This window comes from Canis lupus, chromosome 7 (assembly GCF_011100685.1).
Source record: "Canis lupus familiaris isolate Mischka breed German Shepherd chromosome 7, alternate assembly UU_Cfam_GSD_1.0, whole genome shotgun sequence".
Lineage (NCBI taxonomy): Eukaryota > Metazoa > Chordata > Mammalia > Carnivora > Canidae > Canis > Canis lupus.
In genome coordinates this window covers 79,621,615-79,649,482 of record NC_049228.1, presented here as the reverse complement: position 1 = coordinate 79,649,482, position 27,868 = coordinate 79,621,615, and the positions used below count along the sequence as shown (strand labels likewise).

The following is a 27,868-nucleotide window of genomic DNA, read 5'->3' as shown; positions in this document are numbered from 1 at the left end:
TAAGAAATTTTACATTAAAACCTTAGTATTTTCACTTGGAAATCATATTGCAAATATAATTGAGGGATGCTGCACCTCAATCGAGACACCAAAAACTATTTTCATGGACTCAAATCAGAAGCAATTACTCTGTATCTTAAATACTTCCCAGTTTTACGGAAACTTGGCCAGAGCTACAGAAGAGGAATACTGCCACCGTAGTTATTAATAGCCCAGGCCCTGGGGTCAACCTGACTGACCTCTGAATCCCTGTTCTACCATTTACTGCTCATGTGACCTTGGGCAAGATTCTAAACCTGGATTTATCAGCAAAACTGTTACAGTAGAGTGGAAACAAGATAATGAATATAAAACACCTACCCCAACACCTAACATGCAGTAGCAGTTACTAGATGTGACTTCTGATTATAGTAAAAGTGGTAATAACAATGAATGAAAGTTTCCTATCAGATACAGATGTACTTCAACGGTATATGAACAAACAACTGTAATGTTTCTAGCCTACCCTTTCATGTCTCTTTAAAGGGAAGTGCCTCGACAATGCTGAAATTTGAATTCTAGAACATTTGAGAGCATTGCAGTGGAATGCACTGAGCTGTGAATCTGAGATCTTTAAGAGCCTAAATGCTACTGTTATATTAAATGGCTAATTTCTTTAGGAAATGTTGTTTTCAAAAATACTCCAACTCTAATGCTGAAATATAGGTGATCCCCTGATTGAAGATAGTTTGATTTGGAACCTATTGCATTATAACTATATTCCACATAATGTCCTAAGTTGTACTTATGCTTGTCTAATGAATGGGATCAATGCCTACATCTTCCTCAACTGCCAATGCTCACAATTCAGTCAAGGTCAATAGCAATGAAGGTGACTCGGTCTTCTGCTACAATCAGAGCAATGGATCACTGAAAAAGTTGCCATGGAAACTGCCTATATGCTCAGCAGTTACCATTTAAAAACTTTGGGAGGCAATTCCGTATTAAATTTTCAATTTATTTCTTGTGGTAGAAACAAATTTTAAAAGCGGTTTGAAGGTCCTTAGAGTAATGAAGAATGCTTACTACAAGAAGAGTTCCTAAAATGAGATCTCTTTAGTCTGTCATTAGACTTACATTTTCAAAAAGCCTTAAAGGCATCCAAAAAGTATATATTAAGTCAGGTTTCATCTTACTATTGTTTGTGATATAGGGTCATAAAATACAAATCGTTCATTCATTTTAATCTACTTTTGGGGGAATGGAACCTAACATATAACAGAGACATGGATCTGATTTAACAATGGGGGATCCCTGGGTGGCGCAGCGGTTTGGCGCCTGTCTTTGATGGTTCACCTCAGCATCAGGCCTAGCAATCAATGAAACCATGAGCTGGGGCTGCTTGCCATTTTGTTGTATAGTGCTGACTTCTTTGCAAGAGAAAGATGCCTAATTTTATTTTCTGGATATTTTTCCTGGAAAACAGTTTGTAGAAACAACTACCAATATGTAAAAGATAAAATCAAAATAGGATGGGAAAACCCTAATGTAGCATAAAGGAAATCCTTTTTTAGAGGCTAAGAAAAAGTTGACACTCACATAGAAACAGAGGAGAATTAAAGGAGTCTCTTCTGTTAAAATCTACTTGGCAAGCAGGAAGGTGATTCTGCCTTTTCTTATCTTCTGTTATATATACTTCTTTAGTCTACTGTCAGTCGGAATAAGGAAAAGATTTTGTTAGGAGGAAGGTACAAAATACAAGCAAAAGACATTTTATTGTAGGGTGATGAGTACAGTGTAACAAGATGATTTTGAGTACAAGTGTTAGTATCAATGTGAACAAAACTCAAATTCACTTGGCATTTCTCTTAAAAGCACAGTGACAGTATCAGGACTATAGAGAAGATGCAGGTTTTCTACAGGTTGTAGACCATTAAGTGTCCATTTAATGTAACCCTCTCCAGTCAACTGTCCTGTCAGTTTGTAAGTAGGAGAAAGGCAGTTTTATTCAAAGTCAGAGATGGTATCAGGGAGGCACTGGCACAAGCAGGACAGACTGCGCATGCTGCCTCACCACCCAGGCCCCACTATGGGCCTGGGCTGCAACACCAAACCTTTTGTAATGGATGCCACTTGCTTCACCTTGGCAAGGACGTGAATGTGCACGGCAGCAATTCCAGAACAGTCTCTACCTCTTTTCATCACTAAAGCCAACATTCAAGATCTTCCTGAATATCATTTTACCAAGAGATCACACCGGGAGCTGGGTGAGCAAGAACTCTCAAATATCTAAAGGCCTGCAAAATGTAAAATCAATTTTAGCATTTTAGGTATACTTTTTTAATAGAAGTGCCTCTCCAAGAAAACTTTTGAGGCAGCAGTTTTTCTCACTATAGGTGTCTGGTTTCTTTTTTTTTTTAAATTTTTTTAAACTTTTATTTATTTATGATAGGCACACAGTGAGAGAGAGAGAGAGGCAGAGACACAGGCAGAGGGAGAAGCAGGCTCCATGCACCGGGAGCCCGACGTGGGATTCGATCCCGGGTCTCCAGGACCGCGCCCTGGGCCAAAGGCAGGCGCCAAACCGCTGCGCCACCCAGGGATCCCAGGTGTCTGGTTTCTATTGAGGAAACATGACACTTTTTGAACGAATTTACTGGTTTTTATTTATTCAACAATCATTGTTAACTCCAAGTCTTTGGTGTGTCAACAAGCCAAATAGATGAATGATGGTAAACTTCTTAAAGACCTAGACTTTATGTCAATTAAAATTTGAGGAAGCTGGATGAGGAATTAAACATGTTGAACAAAAAGAGTACAAAAATTTTAAGACAGGACAAATAAAGAAAGACATGGAGGGAGGTATTAGCAACGAATTAGCTGCATACACAACACAAAACGCCAGTTCCAAACTGCCTTTTATAAAAGCTCTCAAAACCTCGCTGTTTGAATACTCCTTATACCTCCTAAAGTTTTGGTAGCAGCAAAGGGTACTGAATGCCTGCCCAGGATTCTGTGCTCCCTGTAATTTACTGACCATGGTAGGTCTGGTTCAATGTACTGGAGGCACCTGGGAAGTTTTATTAACTCCTTCAGGTTACCGGGCTAATTGATACAATTTAATCAATCCTCCCAGTAGCTACCCATTAGCCTGCACAATACTCCCAGGGGAAGGCTGTCATTCATTTAACAAATACCAGTTGACAGCTGTTATGAAAAGGTGCCCAACTAGGAGCAGCACCGAAGCAGTGACCAACCATGTAACCCCTGCCTGGACAGGGTTTCAAGTCCGGTGGGAGAGCTGTGAGTTGTGGGAAACGCGACAGAGGCAAAGAAAAGGCAGAAACAAGAGTGCAAACAAATCTAGATGGAGACCCGAATAAAGCAGCACAGGAGGGGTCCCATTTAAGACTTCTTGTCATAATGTTTTCGGGAGTTTCAGCCAGTGTCCTTGGAGATTTCTGGTTAAATAAGAATATCAGAAGTAGGAGAAAAGTCTAATTCTGGAAAGCGTGATTTATTAGCAGTTTTAGCTGATCTCTCTTGAACCCATCAGGTTAAGGTTTACAGCATGTGGGTGCTGATGAGTCTTACTTCCTGGGGTAAGACAGAGAATGATGCATTAAACTCAGTTTTGAAAAAGATCCCAAACATTTATTACATGGGAGGGTTTGGTTTCCTGTTCTTATTTTCCTTTTCCCTAAACTTTAGTTTTAATTTTATCAAAGTAACAAATGAGCCTAGTTGAAGAGTCAAGACTACCACTAAATTTGAAATGAGAGCAATCCCCAGCTACCTTTTGCTTCCCTCTAACCTGCCTCCCCCCTACTTCTGCCCCCCACCCCCACTTTATCTGTTTTCTCTGACATCTGTATTCTTAATTCTGAAAGTGTATGTGCTGATATATTTTTTAATCTCTCAATTTTTTTTTTTTAATCTCTCAATTTTTAACTTGAAATTATTATTGACTTTTTACCCTTGAAAACTGAGGTTTTTCCTCTTCTAAATTAATTTTAAAATCAGCTTAAATTTTTTTAGTTTACTAAACTATGAAAATATCCATTTTTAAAACCACTATAATGAAAAGGAGACAACTAAAAAGAAATAGATGTCTCTCTAAAATGCTGAAAGAACTGAAAGCAAGATTTAACTGGATACTGAGAAAAAGATGGTGCCTCAGATGTTACGACCCTGTTTTGGGACAACAGCAGTCAACCAAAGGGCCTTGTATCTGAATGTCTTATCTGCAAAATGAGGGACAGGAACAGTAATTTCTCCTGCTTGTTACTAGAGTTGAATCTGAGACTGTGAGAGCATTTTCCAGAGAACCTCCTAAACTCAGTTAGGCCTCTCCTAACTGTACCCCATTGTCACCCCCTTTGACAGATTTATTTTGTAACTCTCAGAATATGACGAATCCTAGGTAGTTGTTTTATTCCTTTTTTCCCCTCTTTTGTTTTCTCCTCCTTTCTTTCTAAGAGTCTGGCATTCCCAACAGGCATAAAAGTGATCCTGCTGGCTTTCTCTCTTGCTCCTGTGCTATTAGATTTAATTTGTGTGCTTTTACAACTTTGTACTTACGCCCACGGACTTTTGAACAATGGGCACCCATTCAATAAATCCAAGAAATAAATGACTTGATGATTGTAAGTGCTTTGAACTCAATGGACAGAAGGTTCTACATAAGGAATATAATAATAATGACACGAGAATGTACGAGTGAAAAGAAAAAAACAATCTAAAGCTTTTTTGGAAGCCTAACACACACACACAGACACACACACACACACACTCCCTCTCCCCCTCCATCATCCTTTGTTACACAGCACACGCATTTTCCTCATTTGTACTCAGTTCCTTTTTTTTTTTTTGTACTCAGTTCTTAAAAATCTTTTCCTCTTTATTTTTAGAGACGAAAATGGCAAACATTTGTAAAGCAAAAATGCTTTACGGAGTAAAGGAGTATTTCCTTTGAACCATGGATGTGATGGTGACTGCGAAGGCTTACTATTTAATGTAAAATATGCTTAATTAAATATGTCCGACCATGTCATGGAAGTAATCTCAGTGCTATGATGGGAACTTTTTGGAGCTTCCTATAACCTGAGTTGTGTAAACACATTTTGATTTTAGTTCCTTCCACCTCGTTTACTAAGCATAACCTAATTGAAAATCTGACATATAGATTTAAATTAGGATATTTAGCTACTATGAGGTTAATTATTATAAATTATTAACATACTAATATAAAACTTGCATTTTAAACAACCTTAACTCTTATCATCCATCCACATAAGAATGCCATAAAGTTGGGTAGGTTAAGAAATAGATGGGTATAGACATATTCTAGGGTTAAAAAGGCTGAACAGGAGATGGAGAATAATTAATTATTTTCTTTCCATGCTAGACTTCAATTTAAAAATCTAATCTCTAAAATAATCTTCTCATGATTAATCTAGCTGTCACCTTATACTATTCAAAATAATCCCCATTTTTACATGCCCAGATAGCATCTCTGTTTTGCCAAATCCAGTGGATATGTTTTAACCTTCATGTTATCCTCAGTCTTCAACCCACAACACAGTTGGCTCACCACTTCTTCCTCTGTAAGACATGCTACCTGACACCATGCACATGGGGTTCCCCACTCCCGTCAAGCACTTCCTGTTCTGTCCAATTCCTGAAGATTGGAGGCTCTTCAGGGCTTTGGATTGATCCCTCTTTCCTTCTCATGCCACCTTCTCTCTTACTATGTTCCCAGCAATTGCCATGTCTTTGAATATTTCATTCAGGTGGACAACATTCGTATTTCCACCTCCAGTAGAGACTTCTCTGAGTTCCAAGCTACTGCACTGTCATCTCTAACCAGGCTGATTTACCTGGCCTCAGTCTCAACTTGTCTAAAACACTTTTTCAAATGTATATCAGACCAGTTACCCCACACTTCAAAACCCTTCAATGACTTTATGCCAAACTATGGAAAACTCCCAGCCCCTTACAATGAATGGCTCACCAGGCCTGGCATAGCCTGACAATGATCTATGCCTCGGCCTTATTTAATGCTACTCTTCAAAAACATTCTGGCTTGCTTATACTTTGCTGAATAAATAGAACTCTGTTCTCCTGCAGGGCCTTTGAACATGTCCTTTTAAACACTCTAGCCTCCCTTTTCCTCTGGCTCTTACTCATCTACCAGGTCTCAGTTAAATTCTCATAGAGCAAATACTCCTCTCCACAAATTTAAATTAAGATTCTCAAAATTCTCTTGCATTATGTTGCAGTTATTTTCTTTAACCCTATTTATAATGTTGTATTTATTTGCTTGCTAAATGACTGTGGTTTTTCCCCTTCCACCAGCTTCTGGGGTGGGGCAAGGTCCATTTCTGTTCATTCATTACTGTATACTCAATGTCTGGAGCAATACATGACATAAATAAAATAAAATATTTTGGATGGATGATGCCGTCCTTGAAATATACGCTCTGTTTCACTTTTGTATGTACTGTATTTAATTCTATTTAAAAACTAATAATAAGTAATTGATAACAAGATTGTTGTGCTTATTTTTAGACAGGGAAATTGAAACTCAAAAAAATTAACTAATTTCCTTACTATCACATAGCTACTAAGAGACAGAAATAGAATTCAAATCCAGGTATGTCTGAGGCCAGAGTCTTGACAAATCTTTTTTCTTTTTTTTTTCCATGAATGTCTTTTAAAAAATTCTTTAGACTGGTACTCAAAAAATAAAGAATTTTTTTAAAAGACATATTTCCGGTAAATTGGCAGCTGAATCTAAAGGCTTGATCATATTAGGTTTGATTTTTTTTTTCTTTTAAAGCAAAGCTACTTCATAAATGGTGGTGTGTTCTACATCAGAAGGTACATGATGTCTGGTTGTCTGTTTCTGCAAGTTTAGCAGCCACTCATGCTCAATGTTTGGATCCATTAATTTATTAAGGTTTGCAAAATGGTCATATTCTAATGCAGTCCTTTTTTCAGTTATTAGCTGAAATAATTCTCCAAAGAGGAACTTTCCCTTATCTATTGTTTTCTTACCATCTTATATACAGGGCAGGATAATTTCTTTGTTCCTTTTAGTGGAAATCTGGTTGCTAAGGATGCTCAATGTTCTGCAACTGGGCTGGTCACTATTTCCATGAGTTCAAAGGACAGAAGTAAAATGACTAGACATAGCTAGAAACATTAAACAAAAATATGAGTCCATATAGATACTTTCTATTCAAGCTAAGATCAAAGGGGTTTTACTCAATCTCTTTTATTTTACATCTGCATACACTGCTCCCCTGCCAAGAATCCAGGTTCCCAAGGCAATGGGGGAAGCAAAATTAGAATATTGCACAATTATTCATTTGCTTTATCTCACATTACACACGTTTCTTGAAATAACAATACCAAGGTTTCTACATAAATATGATTAGTAAAAACAGTTAAATTTTTTTTCAATTGTATAGCTTATTAGATATGAAGAGTTGCTTGGTGGTTTAGGTATGCCACCAACTGGATATATATTTAGGTTTATTTATTCCAATGTATTTCAGTGTTACAGGTTGCTCTTTTAAATTTTGTTTTATAATCATGTTATATGTATAATCACTAATATTCAACTCTACAGGAGGAACTTTTGTTAACTTAAGAACTACGTATGTAGTAAAGAACAAGGGTTATTTAGAGGCTTGCTTTATCCTTCTCCATCACTTTCCTTCACCTTTATAGGTAGCTGTCCAAAAAAAAATTTTTTTTTATACTCTATCCTTCCATTTTTCTTAAAAAGTAAACTCTATCCCCAATGCGGGGCTCAAACTCACAGCCCCAAGATCAAGAGTCATACGCTCTACCAACTGAACCAGCCAGATACCCCCACTGTTTTTTTCAAATATTAAGAGGTACAAATGGATATCACCAACCTGTCCTGAGGATGATTATGTGGTGGTACACAGAGCTTCATACATACAGAAATAGTTCTCATTCATTTGTACAGTCACATAGTATGTTAGTGTGTGAATGCACCAAAGGTTATTCAACCAGTTCTTACGGATGGAACTTTAAAGATCAGTTTGGTTGGTTTCAATGCTCTCATATAAGTTTATGTTATATCTAAGTCTATGTTATATCTAAGTCTTTTTCAATAAGTAGACTTTTAGTAAGTGGTCTATTTTATTTACCTTCTTTAATATTTTGGATTTTTTTTTAGTATGGTTTTTGGTATTTAGGAAGTTCGCATTTTTATTCTAATGGTAATCTTTACGTGAATAATTCTATATAATTTCTCTCATCCCCTATTTTTTTTTGTCATTTTCTATTGGTTCACTACTATGAGCAATACTGAAATTAGCTAATTAATTTTGTTTACTTCCTACTTCTCTTTCAGAATCTGACCTGAAGCAATATCCTTTAAATTCCAGTTAACTATAATCAGCAAACTTATTCTGCTTTTCATATGTTCTCCCCATTTTCCTCTCCATACTGTAAGAGTTGTGTTGTATCCGCATTGTCAGAAATACAGTCTTTACTTAACTATACTTGCTCCTTTATGAATATCTAATAAAAATACAGATAATGCTATCAGTCTTTATGTTTGTGTCATCCAATCACCGTGGTTGTCTAAAGCTCCTTCTCTAGTACAGAGATTGGCAAACTATGAACCAACGGTCAAATCGTGTTTGTGGCCTATTTTAATATGACCTTTTGAGATAAGAATGGTTTTTACATTTTTATTTTTTATTTTTATTTTATAAAGATTTTATTTATTTATTCATAGACACAGAGAGAGAGAGGCAGAGACACAGGCAGAGGGAGAAGCAGGCTCCATGCAGGGAGCCTGACGTGGAACTCGATCCCAGGTCTCCAGGATCACAGCCCAGGCTGCAGGCGGCGCCAAACCGCTGTGCCACCGGGGCTGCCCGGTTTTTACATTTTTAAAGGGTTATATATAAGCCAATCAAAACAAAAACTAAATACCCTATACAAAGATAGGCAACAGAGACTAGCATGTGTCCTGCAAAGTCTAAAAATATTTACTATCTGACTGTTTATCAAAAACCTTTGCTAAAAAAAAAAAAGAAAGAAAGAAAGAAAAAAAAACCTTTGCTGACCACCACTCAGAGTAGTAGGACATGGTCCTTAGTAAGGAAACAATATTTGGTAAGACTGTCTGTGTCTGTTACACTTGCAAACCAGCTTGGTGGGATATAAAATCCCTGGCTCACATGTGCTTTGAGTATCTTCAATGTGTAATTCCATTTTCTTCTGGCATAAAACACTGTTGTCATAAAGTCTGTTGACAGTTTGATTTTCTTCCCTTAAAAGCACCCTGGTCCTTCTGCATAGCTAACCCTTTTTCTTCTTTTTCTGTGTTGGTATTAGTTGTTCTGGTATTTCTGTTTTTTCTTTATCTCTGTGTTGGTATTGGTTGTTCAAGTCACAGAGTATGCTGTTTCCACATGCAGTTTTGAATCTTTTTTCTTCTTAATTTAGGAAATTCTAAAAGTATAGCTTTGAGTATTTTTCCTTTTTTTTAGGGATTCCTATCTTGTAGATGTTGGACCTCTGCCTATATTTCTTGATCACTGTCTCTCAAAGCCGTTTTCTTTCTTTCATTCCATCTTGCCTTCAAGTTTTTCATCCTTTTCACGTTCTATTACTCTTACGGCATTCTATTTATTTACTTACTAAATACTTGTGTATGGCTGACATTTCTAAAATGATTCTTTTATTTAGAAAAAAAAAACCTTACCCAATTTTTAATAATTCTGAGTTATGTTTTCCTGTTTTATCTTTTTTTTTTTTAAGTAAGCTCCATACCCAACATGGGACTTGAACTCATGACCCCAAGATCCAGAGCCGCATGCCCCACTGACTGAGCCAGCTAGGCATCTCAGTTTTACCTTGTTATCATTTTCTTAAATAACTTTTCAGAATAACTAAAACTAATAGACGCCTTGTAGTCTAACTGTGAATTAGAGAAGCAAAATTCCACTGCTCTTCTCAAACTGGTCTTTCCTATTTATACTTTCCAGTGAGCCCCTTCTGGCTTCTTTGGGATCCCTCCTGCTCTCAGATCCTTCGGAGGTCTCTTTGCGTCCTCCTCCCCCACATACTACAGGGATCTTGTAGCTCTTGGTTGTCTGTACCCACTCTCTTGTATTGTGCGTTTCCTGTGGCTACCCTGCATTCTAAAGTTTTCTGTGGATGTTACTGTGAGTGGTGATGCATTCTATTTGTTGCTTCCACAGGAAAATTTCAGGAAATTTAGAAACTATAAAGCTGGGTCCCTCTTCCAAGAATTCTCCTCACAAAGCTGATACTCTCAACCATTCTCTATACCGACTCTTAGTTAAAGGCCCTTCCAGTATGTGAGACTCGAATGAAAACCTCCCCAAATTTTTATAATGTCTTCTTAGAGAAATATTCTATTTATAGCATTCTATCAACCATAAGCTGGTATTAATCTTATGTACAAATATGTCCATCACTCTCTGAAATCTACAAATGTCTGTCTCAAATTTAAGGAAAGGATCCGCACCATGATTCTCTATTTCCCATTTGAGCCTCTTCCTGAGCGCCTGGGCCCGCTACTGTTGTTTAATTCTAGGGCACGTTACTTTCACACTATTCCAGGCTGTGTTTTACAGGACATCATTCACATAGAATACAATATGTGGGGGCGCCTGGGTGGCTCAGTGGTTGAGCGTCTGCCTTCAGCTCAGATCCTGATCCTGGGGTCGAGTCCCGCATTGGGCTCCCCAGAGGGAGCCTGCTTCTCCCTCTGCCTGTGTCTCTGCCTCTCTATCTCTCATGAATAAATAAATAAAACCTTAAAAAAAAAAGAGAGAACACAATGTGGGGGGAGTCCCTTCTAATTGTGCATTTCAACAATGCAAATCCCTTTCTATCTACCCAGTGTACCCAAAGCAAATAATGGAACCAGAGAATGCCAATGTTAAGGAAACCACACTAAAAGATCTACTTCAAGATAGAGTTTATTATTTTTAAAAAGATTTATTTATTTGAGAGCCTGTGTGTGTGCAAGAGCACAGGAGGGGAGGGGCAGAAAGGAGAGGAGAGAGAGAATCTCAAGCAGACTCCCAGCTGAGCAGAGAGCCCAACATAGGGCTCAATCTTAGGACCCTGAGATTTTGACCTGAGCCAAAACCAAGAGTTGGACAATCAACTGACTGAGCCACTCAGGCTCTCCTACTTCAAGATATATTTTAAAGGCAAGGAAAGCAAGGGTCAGAATGGCAAAATAAGTTGCCCAAGCTCATAGGAAATTAAAGGTAAAAAAAAAAAAGACACAGAGCACAGGTCTTCTAATTCTCAGGCTGTGGCTCTATCTAAAATGAGGATAACTCCTCGTTCAGCAGTGGTTCAAGATGATTATCAACATAATCCAGATCATCTCCCCAGCCACAATACCCTGTTAGGTTCAACAAGGCTCCTGCCTCAAGCCGCCCGCACTCCCTTCCATCTTGCTAGAACATGTCTTCTGCATAGCCACATGACTGCTCAAATGTTACCTTCTCAATGAGGCAAGCACTTCACTGTCCACCCATTTACACTGCTAACTTCTTAGTGCCAGCGTTCTCCATCCCTTCATCCTGCTTCACTTTTCCCTTGGACCCTCTAACATTTCACGCATTCATCTGTGCTGCCGCTCATTATACAACTCTTCATTAGAAAGTAGGCTTCATGAGGGCAGAGATTTTTATCTTACTGATACCTTTCACAGGGCAGAGAAAAAACAGTAGTAGCTAACAACATGTGGGATGAAGAATAAGGAATTTCAAGAACCATATGGAGTGTGTTTGTACATGCATTACTCTTTTGTAACTGTTATTATTAACTGTTAACCTGGAGAATATTAGTAATGATATGATGGAGCATTCACAATGGGTATGGGAAATTTAGGACTTAGAACTGGTTAATGAGCTAAATAAAGCACTACTTATGATGTAACAAAGGTTACTCTTACTCTTATCTGAATCGATGACTAGTATGAAACAACTTCATAAGAGAGATAGTCCCTAATTATTAAAGGCTCAGTACTTTTTTAGGCTTAGAATATATCCCTAAGGGCACCTGGGTGGCTCAGTCAGTTAAATGCCTTCAGATCAGGTCATGATCCCAGGTCCCTGCTTAGTGGAGTATGGATTTCCCCCTGCATCCTGACCTCTATTCATGCTCTTGATCTTGGCTGCTCTCTCTCTTTCTGTGTCTCTCTCTCTTTCAAATGAATGAATGAATGAATAAATCTTAAAAAACAAAGAATGTGACCCAAAACGAATGCCATTAATTCAATCACTAAAATGGTCAGCTGGCACTGCACATTCAAGGAAAAAAGACACGTTTGAGAGCAACGCAATACTCTCCTTGTGAGTGTAATGAAAACACAAACTTGAGATCACAGAAGATAACAGGTGAGAGATTACAGGGGCCTCACATGCATGAAAATAATTAACCATGCCCTATTGATCATTAAATACACATACTAAGTAACTTCATTTCCCTGGTACCAAGTACATTTAAGGACTGAATTTAGTTCTTATATATCAACTTTCCAAAAATGACTGCTTTGTTGTATTAACAAATGAAGAAAACCAATAAACTCCAATTATGAAAAAGCCTCTAACAACTGTCAAAGCACAAATTAACTAGCCTTTCTACTTCCCTACACGTACTATTTCTCATGACTGAGATCTCCAAATGCACACCTCAAAAACTCAAATAATCTATGAATAAATTAATAAACAATTTAGGCTCCACTGTCTCTGGTGTTAATGGAATCTTCTAACAGCTGAAGTCTAGATAAACTTTGATGTTTTCGTGTCCATCTCTACATTTGTAAGGTGATCCTCAAATGTTCTTTTGAGGATTCTTAAGAATTTTCCAGAAATCCATGAAATTTCCAGAAAAACAAGCAGAGCTGAATTTTCAAATATAATTTGTTTTCATAAATTAAATCAACTAAGGAAAGAGTTGAATTTCCACTCATACAATGAGTAAGGATTATTGGTTCTTTGGGGTCTTATTTGGAGAAACAAAAATAAAGTGCCATTTATAAAACATTTGCAGCTTTGACTATAATCAACTGTAATAATAAGATACCAGCTCAAAAAAATTCTTTTCATTTAAACCTCTTTTGTAATACTGCTTTTTAATAACCCTCATAATAGCCGAATTAAAGGACCCCAACAGAAATCATTCATCCCACATAAAACAAACATTGCCTTTTCTTCTTAGCTTTGTTTTACAAGCTACATTATTTCCAGATGACGCTTGAGGGGACTAAGGTTTCAAGAATTAGATGCTTAAATAGACAGCTGCTTTCTATTTGCCATGTAAATCAAGGATATATCAAAGAAAATTCCAAACAGTAGACTTCTCTTCTTCCAACGCGGAACTACTAGCTGAAGCAGAAAGGGAGGAATAGAGAAAAACAATAAAAATCTGAGTGAACAGAAAATCAAAATTAGGATTCTGTAATAAAAGAAAATTTGGAGGCTGCTAGGAAAAGGTGCTTTCATAATAGCTCTGCACAGCAGCAGGTCAGAATTTTTTCAGTACAACAGGAAGGGAAAACACTGTGATCACTGGTTTTTATGGACGCATCACACAGTGCTACTGAATCTAATATGCATGGATTTTCTGTGCTCTTTAAGCTTCATTTAGAAAGTTAATTAATCATTGCCAGATTTCAATGCAAACACATCCCAGCTCCTTTTATAAGCCAGAGTAAAGAACACAAGAGCTATTTAAGTATTTTTCAGGGTAATTTTTCTTTACAGATCCTTAAAAAAGAATATTCGATCATAGTGCTCATGGACAGACGAATGTCCTCTCCAGGAATAAAAAAGGCCAACCATCTTTCCCCTAATGGAGGTATATGCTTTTTAGGAATGAAGATTTTTTTTTTTTTTTTTTAAAAACAAGAATGGAGTCCTCCAACTAAACATTGTCCTTAGAATCCTAGGAACATTTCTGAAACTCGTAGTTCGGAAGTACAGCCAAAGCCAAGTTATAATACAACCAAGAAAACTGGTCTGATTATAATTAGAGTGGTGGTGGCAGGGGAGGTTGCTCACTTGCTAAAGGCTTTATTTATGTGAATTTTTAAATCAATTGTACTAAGGAAGAAACTTCCTGGGACCTAATCAACGTGGGGCTTGAGACCTATTTGACATCAAAGCAGTTGTTTCTTTCAGAGATGTTCACCAACTTTATTCAGAAGATTTGGCTTTTTGGGGTTTTTTTAACAGCAGTTTCTACATTATGAAAGTTACTATAAAGATCGTGATTCAAATTTCATGATCCTCCTTGAAGATCTGGTTGATCCTAGAGCTGGAGCAGGGGAAACACCTGATGAGTTAGAACATCTTGAGAAACTTTGCAGGGTGGTGGGGGGGTAGGAGTATATTCAAAGGGCAGAGGAGGGACCTGAAAGAGCTCCCAATGGCCAAAGTTGGAATAACCTGAACAACAAAATAACAATAGCCCTGGATTACAAGACAAAGAATAAAATGATGATCTAGGAGTCCATACTGATAGAAGTAACTGCATAAATAAATACACCGAGGGACAGGCACTGAGGGGGGCACTTGACGGGATGAGCATTGGGTGTTATTCTGTATGTTGGCAAATTGAACACCAATAAAAAATAAATTTATCATTAAAAAAATAATCAATCAATCACTGGAAATGTTAAAAAATAAATAAATACAATGAGGAAAGGTGACAAATCTTCTTACAAAAGTGTTCAATGAATGTAGGAGGAATGAGACAAATAGAAAATCACTAATAAATCAGTAATATATAATGTGGGATAAGATCAATGGGAGCTAAAATTTCTGTGAAAATGTTGTAAGCAGAAATAGGATATTGGCATAGTCTCAAAATAGCTCCCCCCAAATATATGGTAATTACAAAGGGAAACAAGTTTATAGCAAAGAATCTCAGCAGACATCACCCTGGTGATGTGGTCAAGGAGAACACAGGTAAATACCACTGTTAAGACACACTAATGTCATGTGTCCCCTGACATGAAGCACTGAGAAGGGAATGGCACCTGTTCACTGGTGCCCTGATCCACAGTGTATAACGTCCATCTAATCAGGAGAAAATGCCAGACAAACCCAAGTCAAGGGACATTCTACAAAACAACTGACCAGTACTCTTCCAAAATGTTAAGGTCATGAAAGACAAGGAAAGATTTAGGAGACATGATAGCAAAATGCAATGTGCAATTCTGGCTTTAATCCTACAAAAGAGTACAGGCATTAGTGATAAAAATTGCTAAACTGTGCAAGTGATTTGTATTTTTGTCAGTATGGTGCTATGGTTAATGTCCTTGTTTTGACAAATGGCCTGTGGTTACATAAGATACTGACAAAAGCTCGGTGAAGGGTATATGGAAATTCCTCAGGCCTCTTCTGTAAGTCTAAAATCATCTGAGAATGGTAGGAAAGGGGCGCCTGGGTGGCTCAGGCGGTTAAGCGGCGGCCGACTCTTGATTGTGGCTCAGGTCCTATTCTCAGGGTGGTGAGACTGAGCCTCATGTCAAGCTCTGGGCTCAGCGGGGAGTCAGCTTGGGGTTCTCCCCCTCCCAGGGCCCCCTCCCTGCGCATGCATGCACTTGTTTTCAGTTCTTTGGGAGTATGACCATATGCTGGGCCATAATTATTCCATCTTCAGCTTTTTGAGGAACTGCAGGTTGTTTTCTGAAATAGCTGCACAATTCTACGTTCTTGCCGTAAGCTGAACGAGGATACTAACTTTCCCACACCCTCACTGGCACTGGTGACCTTCTGCCTTTTGAGGACAGTCATCTTTGTGGTATAAACCCCACTGTGGCTGAAATTTTGCACTTCCTGACATTGAACATCTTCTGATGTGCTTACCGGTCACCTGTAAGTCTGCTTTGGAGAAATACCCATTCAGATCCCTTGCCCATTTTCTTTTCTAATGTAGTAAAAACTTCATTGCTCTCTTGCATCACAGTTCAATGGGGAATCCAACTGACTTTCAGTAAGATGACTCGGGGGTCCCTGCACTGCCATACTGAGGGACCCTAGAGTCTCACCCTAGACTTCCTGTGTCCAGCTAGTATATGGTGAGAGAGGTGCAGAAGATGGCCAGGAGGGGGGTGGTGACATCACTTCCACCTGTATCCACTCGCTAGAGCTAGTCAGGTCCCCCATGCCACCAGATGCAAGCACGGCGGAAAATAGTGCTTAGCTGTGTGATCATGGAGAGGAGATGGGACTGGGGAGCATCCCAACCAAGGCCTAGTGGGATGTCTGGTACTCAGAAGAAGTGGCTGCCTGACTAGAAAATGCCAACGTGGGCAGCCCCAGTGGCTCAGCGGTTTAGCGCTGCCATCAGCCCAGGGCCTGATCCTGGAGACCCGGGATCAAGTCCCACGTCGGGCCCCCTGCACGGACCTGCTTCTCCCTCTGCCTGTGTCTCTGCCTCTCTCTCTATCATGAATAAATGAATTTAAAAAAATCTTAAAAAAAAAAAAAAGCAAAGAAAAGAAAATGCCAATGTGAACCACTCCTTTGCTCCTGATGGTATCCCTCTGGTTTGGTTCATCTTAGGGGCTCTGGGACACACTCAACCCTGGTATATTCGGAAAGCAGGCTGAAAAGTGAGGCCTCCTCTTTAGGCCAAATAACTACTGAGGTGTCCCTAGGCAGACTGAAGACGCTTCCTGATGCCACTGCTCAACTGTGGTCAGTTCACGGTGGCTCCCGTCATCTCTCCCCCTCCATCTGATGCTGTCACACGTGTCCTGCTGGAAGTTGTCCCTGTCCCCCGCCAAGGGCATGGAGACATCTCCACAACAACCCCCGCACTGCCCTCTGCCCAAAGTCCCTTGTCAGATATAAGATTTGCAAATATTTTCTTCTATCCTTTGGGCTGTCTTTTCACCTTCTTGATGGTGGTCTTTGAAGTCCAAGAGTTTTAAACTGTGATGAAGTCCAATTTGTCTGCTCTTCTTTTATAGCCTAAAATTTACTCCTATATTTTCTTCTAAGGATTTCACAGTCTTCGCTCTTACATTTAAGAGCTGTGGTCCAATCTGAGTTAATTTTTGTGTATGGTGTCAGCACCTGTTACATGCCAGACACTGTGCTGGACACAAGAAACCCAAAGGTAATGATGAGCTGTTTTCACCTCTATGCTCTTATTCAGGAAGCATGGAGGCTGGAGGCTGGACTGTTTTCCTGCCTCAGTCTCTCCTTTCAAAATACTACCTAACACTGCAACTCCTTCCCATGAAAACTGGCACAATTCCTTCCCTACTTTCCCCAAATTGTTCTCTCCCTCTTTTGACAATTCATGAGTTTGGTTACAGCCTTCTTAGAAAATGTGTCATATGGAATAGTAATATGGTTGTGCACTTGTTTTAACTAGCTTCTACAAATCCTCGTGTATAGTTGCTAGGCCTTCTTTACTTTTACCCCTCCCACCATGCTACAGTAATTCCCAAAGAGAAGTTTTAGCAACATCCTGATTAAGGTCACCATCACTGGAATAAATACCCAAACGTCATTCCTTCAAAAGTAATATCTAAAAGGAACAGTTTTAACAATGGCAAATTGCACCACTTCCAACTCCTTGGATACAGCAGCACATGCCAGATAATCATTCCCATGTTCTCTCAATGTTAAATTCTCTACCCTAGTCTTTATATCCCACAGGAAATCTGTGAGCGATGGTCTCATCCAGAATCAACACTATGAAATACAAAAAGTATTATGTAGTTAGTATGTATGTATATTTATGACTGTGTGTGTGAAATGAAGCATTTTAACACTAGCTCCATAAAGGCACAAATGTACAAAACAAACAGCTGAAGATATTTTTCAAGATTACTGATCCATCAACTATTTCAGTCAAATGAATTTGAGATTTGAGTTACAGAGTAAACACTAACAAGGAATCTTAAAGATACAACAACCTAAAATACACTGGGGAAAAATGGAAAAATCCCTGAACTTAAGCTTTCTTGTTGTTGTTGTTGTTTTAAGATTTTATTTATTCATGAAAGAGAGAGAGAGAGAGAGGCAGAGACACAGGCAGAGGGAGAAACAGGCTCCATGTGGGGAGCCCGACGTGGGACTCGATCCCAGGTCTCCAGGATTACATCCTGGGCTGAAGGCGGTGCTAAACCGCTGAGCCACCTGGGCTGCCCCTAAGCTTTCTCGTTATGTGTAATCAGTTTAGAATGCCTCATAACACAATTCTGAAGAAACGAAATGTGTAAAAGCAAATATAAACAAGAACCAAAGACTGGTTTAGGGGCACCTGAGTGGCTCTGTCGGTTAAGCATTGGACTCTTGATTCCTGATCATGATCAGGTCATGATCTCAGGGTCGTGGGATTGAGCCCTGTGCCAGGCTCTGTGCTCAGCAGAGTCTGCTTGGGATTCTCTCTCTCCCTCTCCCTTTGCCCCTCACTCCTGTTCACTGGCAGGTGTGCACACTCTCTGTCTCTCTCCAAAATAAATAAATAAATCTTAAGAGTTATTGGTGCAAAAGGTAAGTCAAATGACTTACTCCAGGGTTAGCAATATTTTAGGGTTCCATCCGGAATGATAATGATAAGCAATCAAGACTTGATCAAAACAAATTTCAAATACATGTCTTTTGCTCTTTAGGAAGTTAGAATGTGAGACAGCAAATTATTAGATCAAATAGAAGTCAAACAACCTGTTTTATGTGTACTGAACTAAGAAAAATATTACAACTACCCTTTGAATAGCAAAGGGGCAATTTTAACATTTCATTTTTTAAAATAATCTCTACACCCACCATGGGGCTCAAATTTCTGACCCCAAGATCAACAGGTACGTGCTTCACTGACTGAGCCAGCCAGGTGCTCCAGGAAGAAGGCAACTCTGACATAAATATCATGTACATAAAATATAAAATTTAGCTTAAAAATTACACATGTCCACTACATGTCAAATGTCATACAGATATAATTTAGATCTGAGACTCCTCTGCAATTCTGGATACCTGCAACCTCATATAGATGTACTGAGATGGAGCTTCATCCTCATCAATTATTGGTTAATATTTAGCCTACTTTTTTCAGCCTAAGATCCAGAAACTCATGCCTTCAAAGTGCACTCAATCCTGCTGGGAGAGAGGAGTATCACAAATGAAACAGCATCTATTACTTGTTCTTTCTGTGTGTGTGCACGTGTATGTGTTAACAGATCATATATTCCAAAGGTTCTAAAATATTTTGATCTCAAGCCCCTTTTATAGTCTTAAAAATCTCTGATGCTCTCAAGAAACTATTTTTATGTGGATTATATGTATTGGTATTTATAACAAATTAAAACTAAGAACAATTTAAAACACAAGAATCCACAATAACACATTCCGTGAGCTGTCAGAGCAATAAAAAGATCACCCATCATGTAGCCTCTGGACAGCTCTACTGCACAGTCACGGGAAAAGGAAAGTAAAGATGAGAACTCTGAGAACCACTGGAATGTGTGTGCATGTCTGTGTGCATTTCCACATGCACACACATGTTAGGAGCATTACACTTGCTAATCATTCAATGATAAACTCTAAGCTGCTATTTTTACTTCAGCTGATTTTTCTGATTCTGTCTCCTTTAATCTTTTTGGCTGGGTCTTTTTGGCTTAGATCCTTAAAATTACTGTTTAAAATCAGATACAGGGTCAGTCCTACAGAAAGGTTCTCATGTTTGTTGATGATCACAGGACAATGTAATTTGGTTCCTACGGTTCCACCTAGAATAAAAGTTAGACTCTTCTCATCCTAAGCAGTTGCTAAAATGACTGTCAGGAGTTACAGAAGTAAAGCTTATATGACACCGCAGCAATATTTATAACTTAAAAACCACAGTTATAGTTCAAAAAGCAACTCTAAGTCACTTGTTATTTTCTGTTTCACTTTACATATTCAGGTCTGTTGTACATGATCAAAGTGGTTTTAGAGGCTTATTCTTATTTTTAAAAAATGTTGAAAGATTCTCTTTAACAATTCTCTCCTGTCCCCTTAGTCACTGAATTAACTTTTAGGATGCCCTAATGATAGCAAAGCACAACCACGTGGCCAGCTGAACTTCATGTGCCTTCCTAGACATCTCCACTGCCATGTGTGGAGGCTGCAAACAAGAGGCTATTACTCTCTGTACTCAGCATTCTCTCTTCCCAAAGAGGACTCGAGTGCAATTTTTGTTTTTGTTTTATTTCCCCTTCAGCAGCCAGGGCGGTCTCATTATTTAGAACTTGGTGGAAGGCTTCAGGTTTCCCTGAGCTGTTCTGACAAATGTGGTTGTACTAAAGTATTGACACTAATGTTCTTCTGACTTGCTATTTGATTTCTAGGTTGTTATTCAACTGACTTGTGAATTATACACCATAATGAGAATAAATGTTTTCTTAATCAACTCAGAAACCTCTAGGCAGGCTGAAAGTACTCTATGTATTACAGTGAGAAGAACAATACATTCCTGTTTTTAAGCACTTACTCAAACTCATTCAATCCTGGTGTGAAAAGATAACCACGGCTCGGATAGAAGTGAGCTCTTATGCTCTCAGGGACCTAGTGCTGCACTGAGACCCTTTCCTTTTCCATCTTTTACAAACATGTGGTCTACACAAGGAGTCCAGGACACAGAATTTCATGTGGCTGTTGGCAGAGACATTTAAATAACATTTCTAGGGAAGGTGAAAGGAGAAACATTTTATTTTCCCACTTAATGACCAATTTAAAAGAGAATGACAGTGAGAACATGGTTTCAAATATGCAAATCACTCGTAGTGTTTTGCACAATGGGAATGACAAGTGAAAACACTCAGTTGCTATGAAAGAAGAACACACCACACCACAGGGCTGACTCACCTTGCAGGAGTGAGTGGCAGGAGGGATCCCTTACTGTCACTACTACTGAAGGGGGCAACCCACCCTCCTCAATGAACTCTGAGGAAAGGCGGTAAAATCCAATTTCATAAACCCATCTGGAGTGTGTTGTGATTGTAAAGTCTCATGCACACAGATGTTAAAATAAGGACTGTGGATAACAGATTCTAAATGGAATTTTCTCTGTATTTCTATGGAGCAGATAATTTAAGAAATTCATTTTTACTTAGTGACAATTGTATGCAAGAACAAGGCAGCGACTCTAAAAATTGTCAGGTTTGATAGAACTGATATGTCTGTTAGGAGTTCAACCTGTCCTTTCATTATATAATCACTTTCATAACTGGCAAATACCCCTAAATATGATCCACTTTTTCAAAGACATAGTTATTTTCTGGTCTCTGATTACAGGAGAATGCTGCTAGCACAACCTTAACACTAAATACACTCAACATATTTTTATGGAAGAAATGACACAGGAGTGCTGCATAAGCAAATGGTAACTGTATAAAAATAATGAAACATTTATAGAGGAATTGAATTCAAGTTTTTTTGTTTTTGTTTTTGTTTTTTAGAGAGGAAGGGGAGGCAGTGCAGAGGGAGAGAGAATCTTAAGCAGGTTCCAGCCCCAGTGTGGAGCCTGATGCAGGGCTTGATCTCACGACCCTGAGATCATGACCTGAGCCGAAATCAAGAATCAGATGCTTAACTGACTGAGTCCCCAGGGCGCCCTTGAACTCAAGTTCTTAACAAATGCAGTCCCTATTGCCACTCAGATGCCCCAACTGAAGTTCCAAGCAGTGATTACCAAGAAATATTTTTCTTATAACAAGTCATTGCTCAGATAGAAGTGGCTATTATGCTATTTTTTCTTAAAAGTTGAGAATATTCAATGAGCAAGAAAATCATAAAAGATGTATGGGGGGGGTAAACACATGCATACACAAAATAAATAAAAGAGAAGGAAACCAGCACAAGCCAGGTTGCCGCTGCACACGTTGCTATCTGTGTTTATCAGCGACTGCTATCTGGACCGGGGGCTGTTCCCACAGTCCCATATCAGCAGAGCCATTTAGAAATGAAACAAACCACAGGAAACACAACAACTCTTCAGCTGTCTGGTATGCATCACCACTTCAAACTCAGAACTTAAAAACTGTCTCCTGAAGTTTCTAAATATCAACCCACGGAGTTGTTATCCTTACTAGAACCCGATGCAGTGCTGCTATGGGCTGCGACAAGATAATCTTTAGCATCCTCATCTAAGCCATGCTCTAGAACACAAGGCAGGTCACAGACAATGGCCTGGCCCTAAGGAAAGTCCTGATGCAGTCTCCTTCCTGTTGTTATATAACAACCCATCTCCGTGCCACTCCTGCTCTCCTCTGCTCTTGCTCGCTGAGGTTAGGTGGGAACAAGCTCTTTATCTCTGGAGTGGATGAAACCAAGGAAACACACGAGTGCCGTCCTCCACTGTCCACGGCTCCCAAGACCAGAGCAGTGCACTGTGCTGAGTGGGGCCAGTTAGATTTCCTGCCCCAGGAATGGAGGATGAAGGCGTCAAGACTCTGGTCTGGTGGCTAAAGACACAATACTCACAGGCCATGTCACAGGGTGGGAGAGAGGAAGGCTGGAGTGGCCACTTGAGGTCCAAGCCAACAACAAATGGGGACATCCAGCCAAGAGAGGGAACTGAAGAGTAAAACTGAAGCAAAAGGAAGCAGAGCCTAGAAACGAAATAGCCTCGGAGACACAAGATATTCTTGAACCCAAAGGCTTTTCAACGTCAGGTTCTGGTTCTCTGTGAAATCTGGGTATACCTCCAGGGCCCCTTGAGCTCAGCGAGAAACTTCTGCTGATTCTAAGACCGCTCCTTTTGCCTCCGTGTAATTAGTTTGAGCGAATTTCTTACCCAACACACCAAGAGTCCTAATTATTAACAGTATCACTGGCTCAGGGTTGACTTTCTTTGACCAGTTGTTAATAATAATCGTTTAAAAGTTCTCCCCTTGCTTTGGGATAGCATTCCGTTATCTGCATAAAAGAGTCACCAAGATCATAATCAGATCTTGAAAACCCAGATTGGTACTTACAAACCTAACAATGAAAGGAAAACTTTTGACTGATAAAGTAAGGTGACTACTTACGTAATCTGGAAGAGGAACGTCATTGGAACTCAGCGAACCTCGCAAGGACTGTGTGGCTTGTTCCAGAACTTTGTTGTGTTTTTTAGACAGCAAGGAAAACAAACTGAAAAAACAAAACAAAACAAAACAAAGAAAGAAAGAACTAAGTGTCTCCTTTTCTAGGTTTTATTAGTATTATAGAGTTTGGCAGAATGTCAATTATTCTAAAATATACGTGTAACGATTTTTTTTTCTTCATGCCTGTGTTAACAGCAGGATTAATAATACTATCAATAGGACAACAAATGAAGTGAGGACAATGTTCAAATTATAAGGATTCTAAAAAATTTTTTTAAAAAGTTTGACAGCTTAAAATTCTATTTCAAGCATAGAAGAACTTTCCACAAGCATGGAAAGAACAGTGGACAGAGATTCAGACAGCCTGGGATATGTACGGACTTCACAAGTAACCCAGAGTGCCATCTGTTACTAGTCACTTGGACTTGTATCTCAATTTCCTCATCTTCCAAATAAGCGTGTTGGATTAGATTATTTCTCTAGTATAATACAACCACTTTTTCTCATAGCTTTATCTTCTTACTTCTCAAAAAGAATGACTTTAAATATATTTAAGATTTCCATTTCTGGCTGTGATGGATTAACGAGTACCAAATATTGCCTTCCTGCGATTAACATCTTAAAAACTGGACAAAACATATGAAATGATTTTTCCCAGATGGTGTACAACACCTGCAGGATAGGAATGGGATCCCTAGAAGAAGGGGGTATCTGCCTAGAGAAACATTCCAGACTGCAATGCAGAACCCCGGGACCCAAGCGATACACAGCACTGCCATACCGAGCTGAAAATACAGAGGGGTCAGGGCTTGGGGCTGCATGACAGGTGGAATCTGGTGGCAGGTTCTTCAACTGGAGAGAAATGCAAGAGGGAGGTTGAGAAACCTGCCCAAGGGTCTTCTCCATTTGAGGTTCAGTTTTGTCTTTCCTCCTAAGGTTAAATGTACACCTCACACTTCCTGCTCATGCCCACTGCAATGATGCACAGGTAGCTAATACGTACCAGTGGTTTAGCGTCTGGGATTCCAGAAACATTAAATGTGGCAATGTGTACCACCAAATACTGTATGTATACATCCCCCCCTTTTTAAATTTTACTTATTTACTCAAGATAGACATAGAGAGAGAGAGAGACAGAGAGAGACAGAGACAGGCAGAGGGAGAAGCAGGCTCCATGCAGGGAGCCTGACGTGGGACTCGATCCCGGGACTCCAGGATAACGCCTTGGGCCAAAGGCAGGCGCTAAACCGCTGAGCCACTGAGGGATCCCCTACATCCCCCCTTTTTATTCCACCAAATATGTACTGTTCCGTACTTCACACTTTTTTTTCGCTGAACAGTATGTTCCTCAATCCATTCGAAAAATGTTGAGTGCCAGTAACTTGATATCTAAGCACATGGATATACCATACTTTATTTATATTTAGTCCATTATTAATCATTGCAACGTTTCCAGTTTTATTTTTTCATAAATAGTACTGCAATGAACAAACACCCCTGTATATAATTTTTAGCATACTGAGATGAGACTATGTGCAGGATACATTCCTTGAAGTAGAATTGCTGAGTATAAGAATAATGGAATGTCACTGTGAGCTGCATTAGCAGTGCATGATTCAAATATACAAATTATTTGGTAAGCGATGAAAATAAAAAGAAAAAAAATTTGTTGGGGTAGTATAAAAAGTGTATTCACATGGAAATGCCTAAAAAGAAAAATTAGTAAGATGCTTTTAAGTTGTTAAAAGAATTTCAGGAATGACGGGAACTGCAGGAGTTTTCTGCGACCGAAGTCAGTTCTAGCACAGGCATGGCAGGACTCAGAGGCATGACCTGGTGCTCAAACAGAAAGGGAAAGCACTCGCTATGCCTGGAGAAGTGAGCTTCCTGGGGGATCCGTCAGAAGGGGGCAAGTGAAGACAGACAATGCCCTTTGTCGAGTTTACCCAGTAGCTGTTCCCCAGGGTTCTGCCCGTGTCCCCAGAGTACCTTCAGGGGACAACAGAGCTCATCTATGGTAACTTCCATCAGAACCGAAGAGAGGGACACCTGCACCCCAATGTTTATAGCAGCAATGGCCACGATAGCCAAACTGTGGAAGGAGCCTCGGTGTCCAACGAAAGATGAATGGATAAAGAAGATGTGGTCTATGTATACAATGGAATATTCCTCAGCCATTAGAAATGACAAATACCTACCATTTGCTTCAACGTGGATGGAACTGGAGGGTATTATGCTGAGTGAAGTAAGTCAGTCGGAGAAGGACAAACATTATATGTTCTCATTCATTTGGGGAATATAAATAATAGTGAAAGGGAATATAAGGGAAGGGAGAAGAAATGTGTGGGAAATATCAGAAAGGGAGACAGAACATAAAGACTCCTAACTCTGGGAAACGAACTAGGGGTGGTAGAAGGGGAGGAGGGCGGGGGGTGGGAGTGAATGGGTGACGGGCACTGGGGATTATTCTGTTCTGTATGTTAGTAAATTGAACATCAATAAAAAATAAATTAAAAAAAAAAAAAGAAAGGCAAAAAAAAAAAAAAGAACCGAAGAGAATGACGACGCAAGTTGTAGGAATCAAAGCAGAAAGGATCTGAAATTGTTTCCTTCAGAGAAGAAAAGCTAGTTCTGTTTATTTTCAGAGAGAATACAAGCAATCCACTTTCCTTGTTAGAAGACAACAAAATGAGGAAGTGAGCTTCGATTCACAGGTAAGCGCTTTCAGTGTGGCATCACGGAAAGTCTGACTTGCGAGGGCACAGAATGTTGAAGTGGGTCCACGTCCGCCTCCAGAAGCTGTGGCGACTGCGCCCAGCTGTTCCTAGGAAAGCTGCTGTGACATCAGCTGATGCACTTCCAGTTTTCTAGCACGAATGACAAACAGCATTCTCATGGTCTTCACGATTGTCCTCCTCCTACAATGTAATAGGCTTTTCCCTCAGGTCTTATAGCTACAGAGCTTTCAACTTTAACATTCTAATTCTGGCTCGCATTTAACATTTTTAAGGCAAAATGACCTACACGTACACGAGATATGGCTTGTAAACTGCCGAGAAAAGTCACTTCTGGTGAAAGCTCTGTGATCAAAGTTCTCACTCCCTTGCTCAATGCAAGGCAGTGTAAATGGTAGAGACATGTGACGTGTGCATGTAAAAGGGTAATCCTGAGTGAAATTGGCTTTCAAGTGTACCATTCGTTCAGGATATGGCTGCCAGAGTGCTTGTTTTTAAAATCAGAAAAAGACTAGAGTTTTCTTTTTATAGAAGAATATCCACTACAAATTGGTTTACCAGTGAAAAACTGAAAACAATCAAAACACTGATGAATCACTGGTAAATAAACTGTGGGATAGTTCCATAACAAAAGACTATGTAGCAACTTCAAGTGATCTAACCCTGCCTGCGACAATACGGATATACCTCCAAAACAATGCTGTTTTACCAGCAAGGATTCTTTTCTTTTTTAATTTTATTATTATTATTATTTTTTACCAGCAAGGATTCTTGTAGAAGAATGTGACCAAGGAAATAGTATTTACATAGTGTATTAAAAATGCAAACATGGTATTACCTGTCTTCTACAGATAAAACACATGAAATAATGAAACATGGAAATGACAAATACTACATTTAAGATAGCCATTAGTCTCTAAGAAGGGAAGGAAAGGGATCAGAGAGGAAAAAAATAAGGGATTTGGTTTTCTCTCTCTGAATCTCTCTTGTTCTGTCTCTGTATGTGTATATATATATGTAAAATGTTTTCATTATGCTGGATACATACATAAGGAATTGCTATATTCCTCTATCTCTCTGATGTACGCTTGAAATATTATATATATATTAAAAACTGCAATAAAAAGCACATACTACCCTGGAGAAAACAGAGCCCCTTGTCAACAGCCAGCATTACAAAAAAGCAAGCAGCATGCGGACAGACTCTGTATGGTCGGTCCAACATGAAATATGCTCAGAAAACCAACAGCTGCTGGGAATGGCCGCTGAGTTCAGGATGCACAGTCAGTGCTGGAGACAAGACCAGAATGGAGACAATGTGAGGACAGACTGTGAAGGACCCTTCCAGCACATCGAAATCCTGGACTTGACTCAACACGGAGAAGCTAATGGAATATCAGTCCTACAAAACGATGAGAAACATGTTCCCTGCTGCCAAGGAGCTCAAATCTAAGGTGATAAGAAAGAAAAAGCAGGGATCCCTGGGGGGCGCAGCGGTTTGGCGCCTGCCTTTGGCCCAGGGCGCGATCCTGGAGACCCGGGATCGAATCCCACGTCGGGCTCCCGGTGCATGGAGCCTGCTTCTCCCTCTGCCTGTGTCTCTGCCTCTCTCTCTCTCTGTGACTATCATGAATAAATAAATAAAATCTTTAAAAAAAAAAAAAAAAAAGAAAGAAAAAGCACCTGCAATTCTGAAACTGGAGGATGCCATGGGAGAACACAGAGGAAGGCTAGGCAGGTGTCAGAGGAAATCTATCCCGTGGCTTTGAAGGTTAGTGGTTGCTAGTGGGGACAAGTACGGGGGTGGGGGGGGTAGGGAGGATAAAGAACTCAGACGGGGAAATGGTGGCTGTACCAAGAGGTGGAGAGACCCACAGGAAGTAGTAGCAAGGCATGGGGTGAGGGTGGCGAGGGAGGAGGCTCAGCACCACAAGGATGGGCCTACTAACAGCACTGTGCTACGAGGTTTGCATTTCATCTCGTCAAGTCACCAAGGCAGGTAGTAAGTCAAATATTTACT

General features: G+C 39.5%; 1 protein-coding gene across 6 annotated transcripts in view; it reads right to left on the bottom strand.

The window, feature by feature from the left end:
- The window catches only part of DYM (dymeclin), a 343,179-nt gene that overhangs the window by 76,981 nt on the left and 238,330 nt on the right, over window positions 1-27,868 (bottom strand). For all 6 annotated transcript variants that reach the window (XM_038543986.1, XM_038543991.1, XM_038543989.1 and 3 more), the window contains one exon: window positions 23,057-23,159. In XM_038543986.1, coding sequence (XP_038399914.1) covers window positions 23,057-23,159 — 103 coding nt within the window. The remainder of the gene's footprint in view (window positions 1-23,056; window positions 23,160-27,868) is intronic.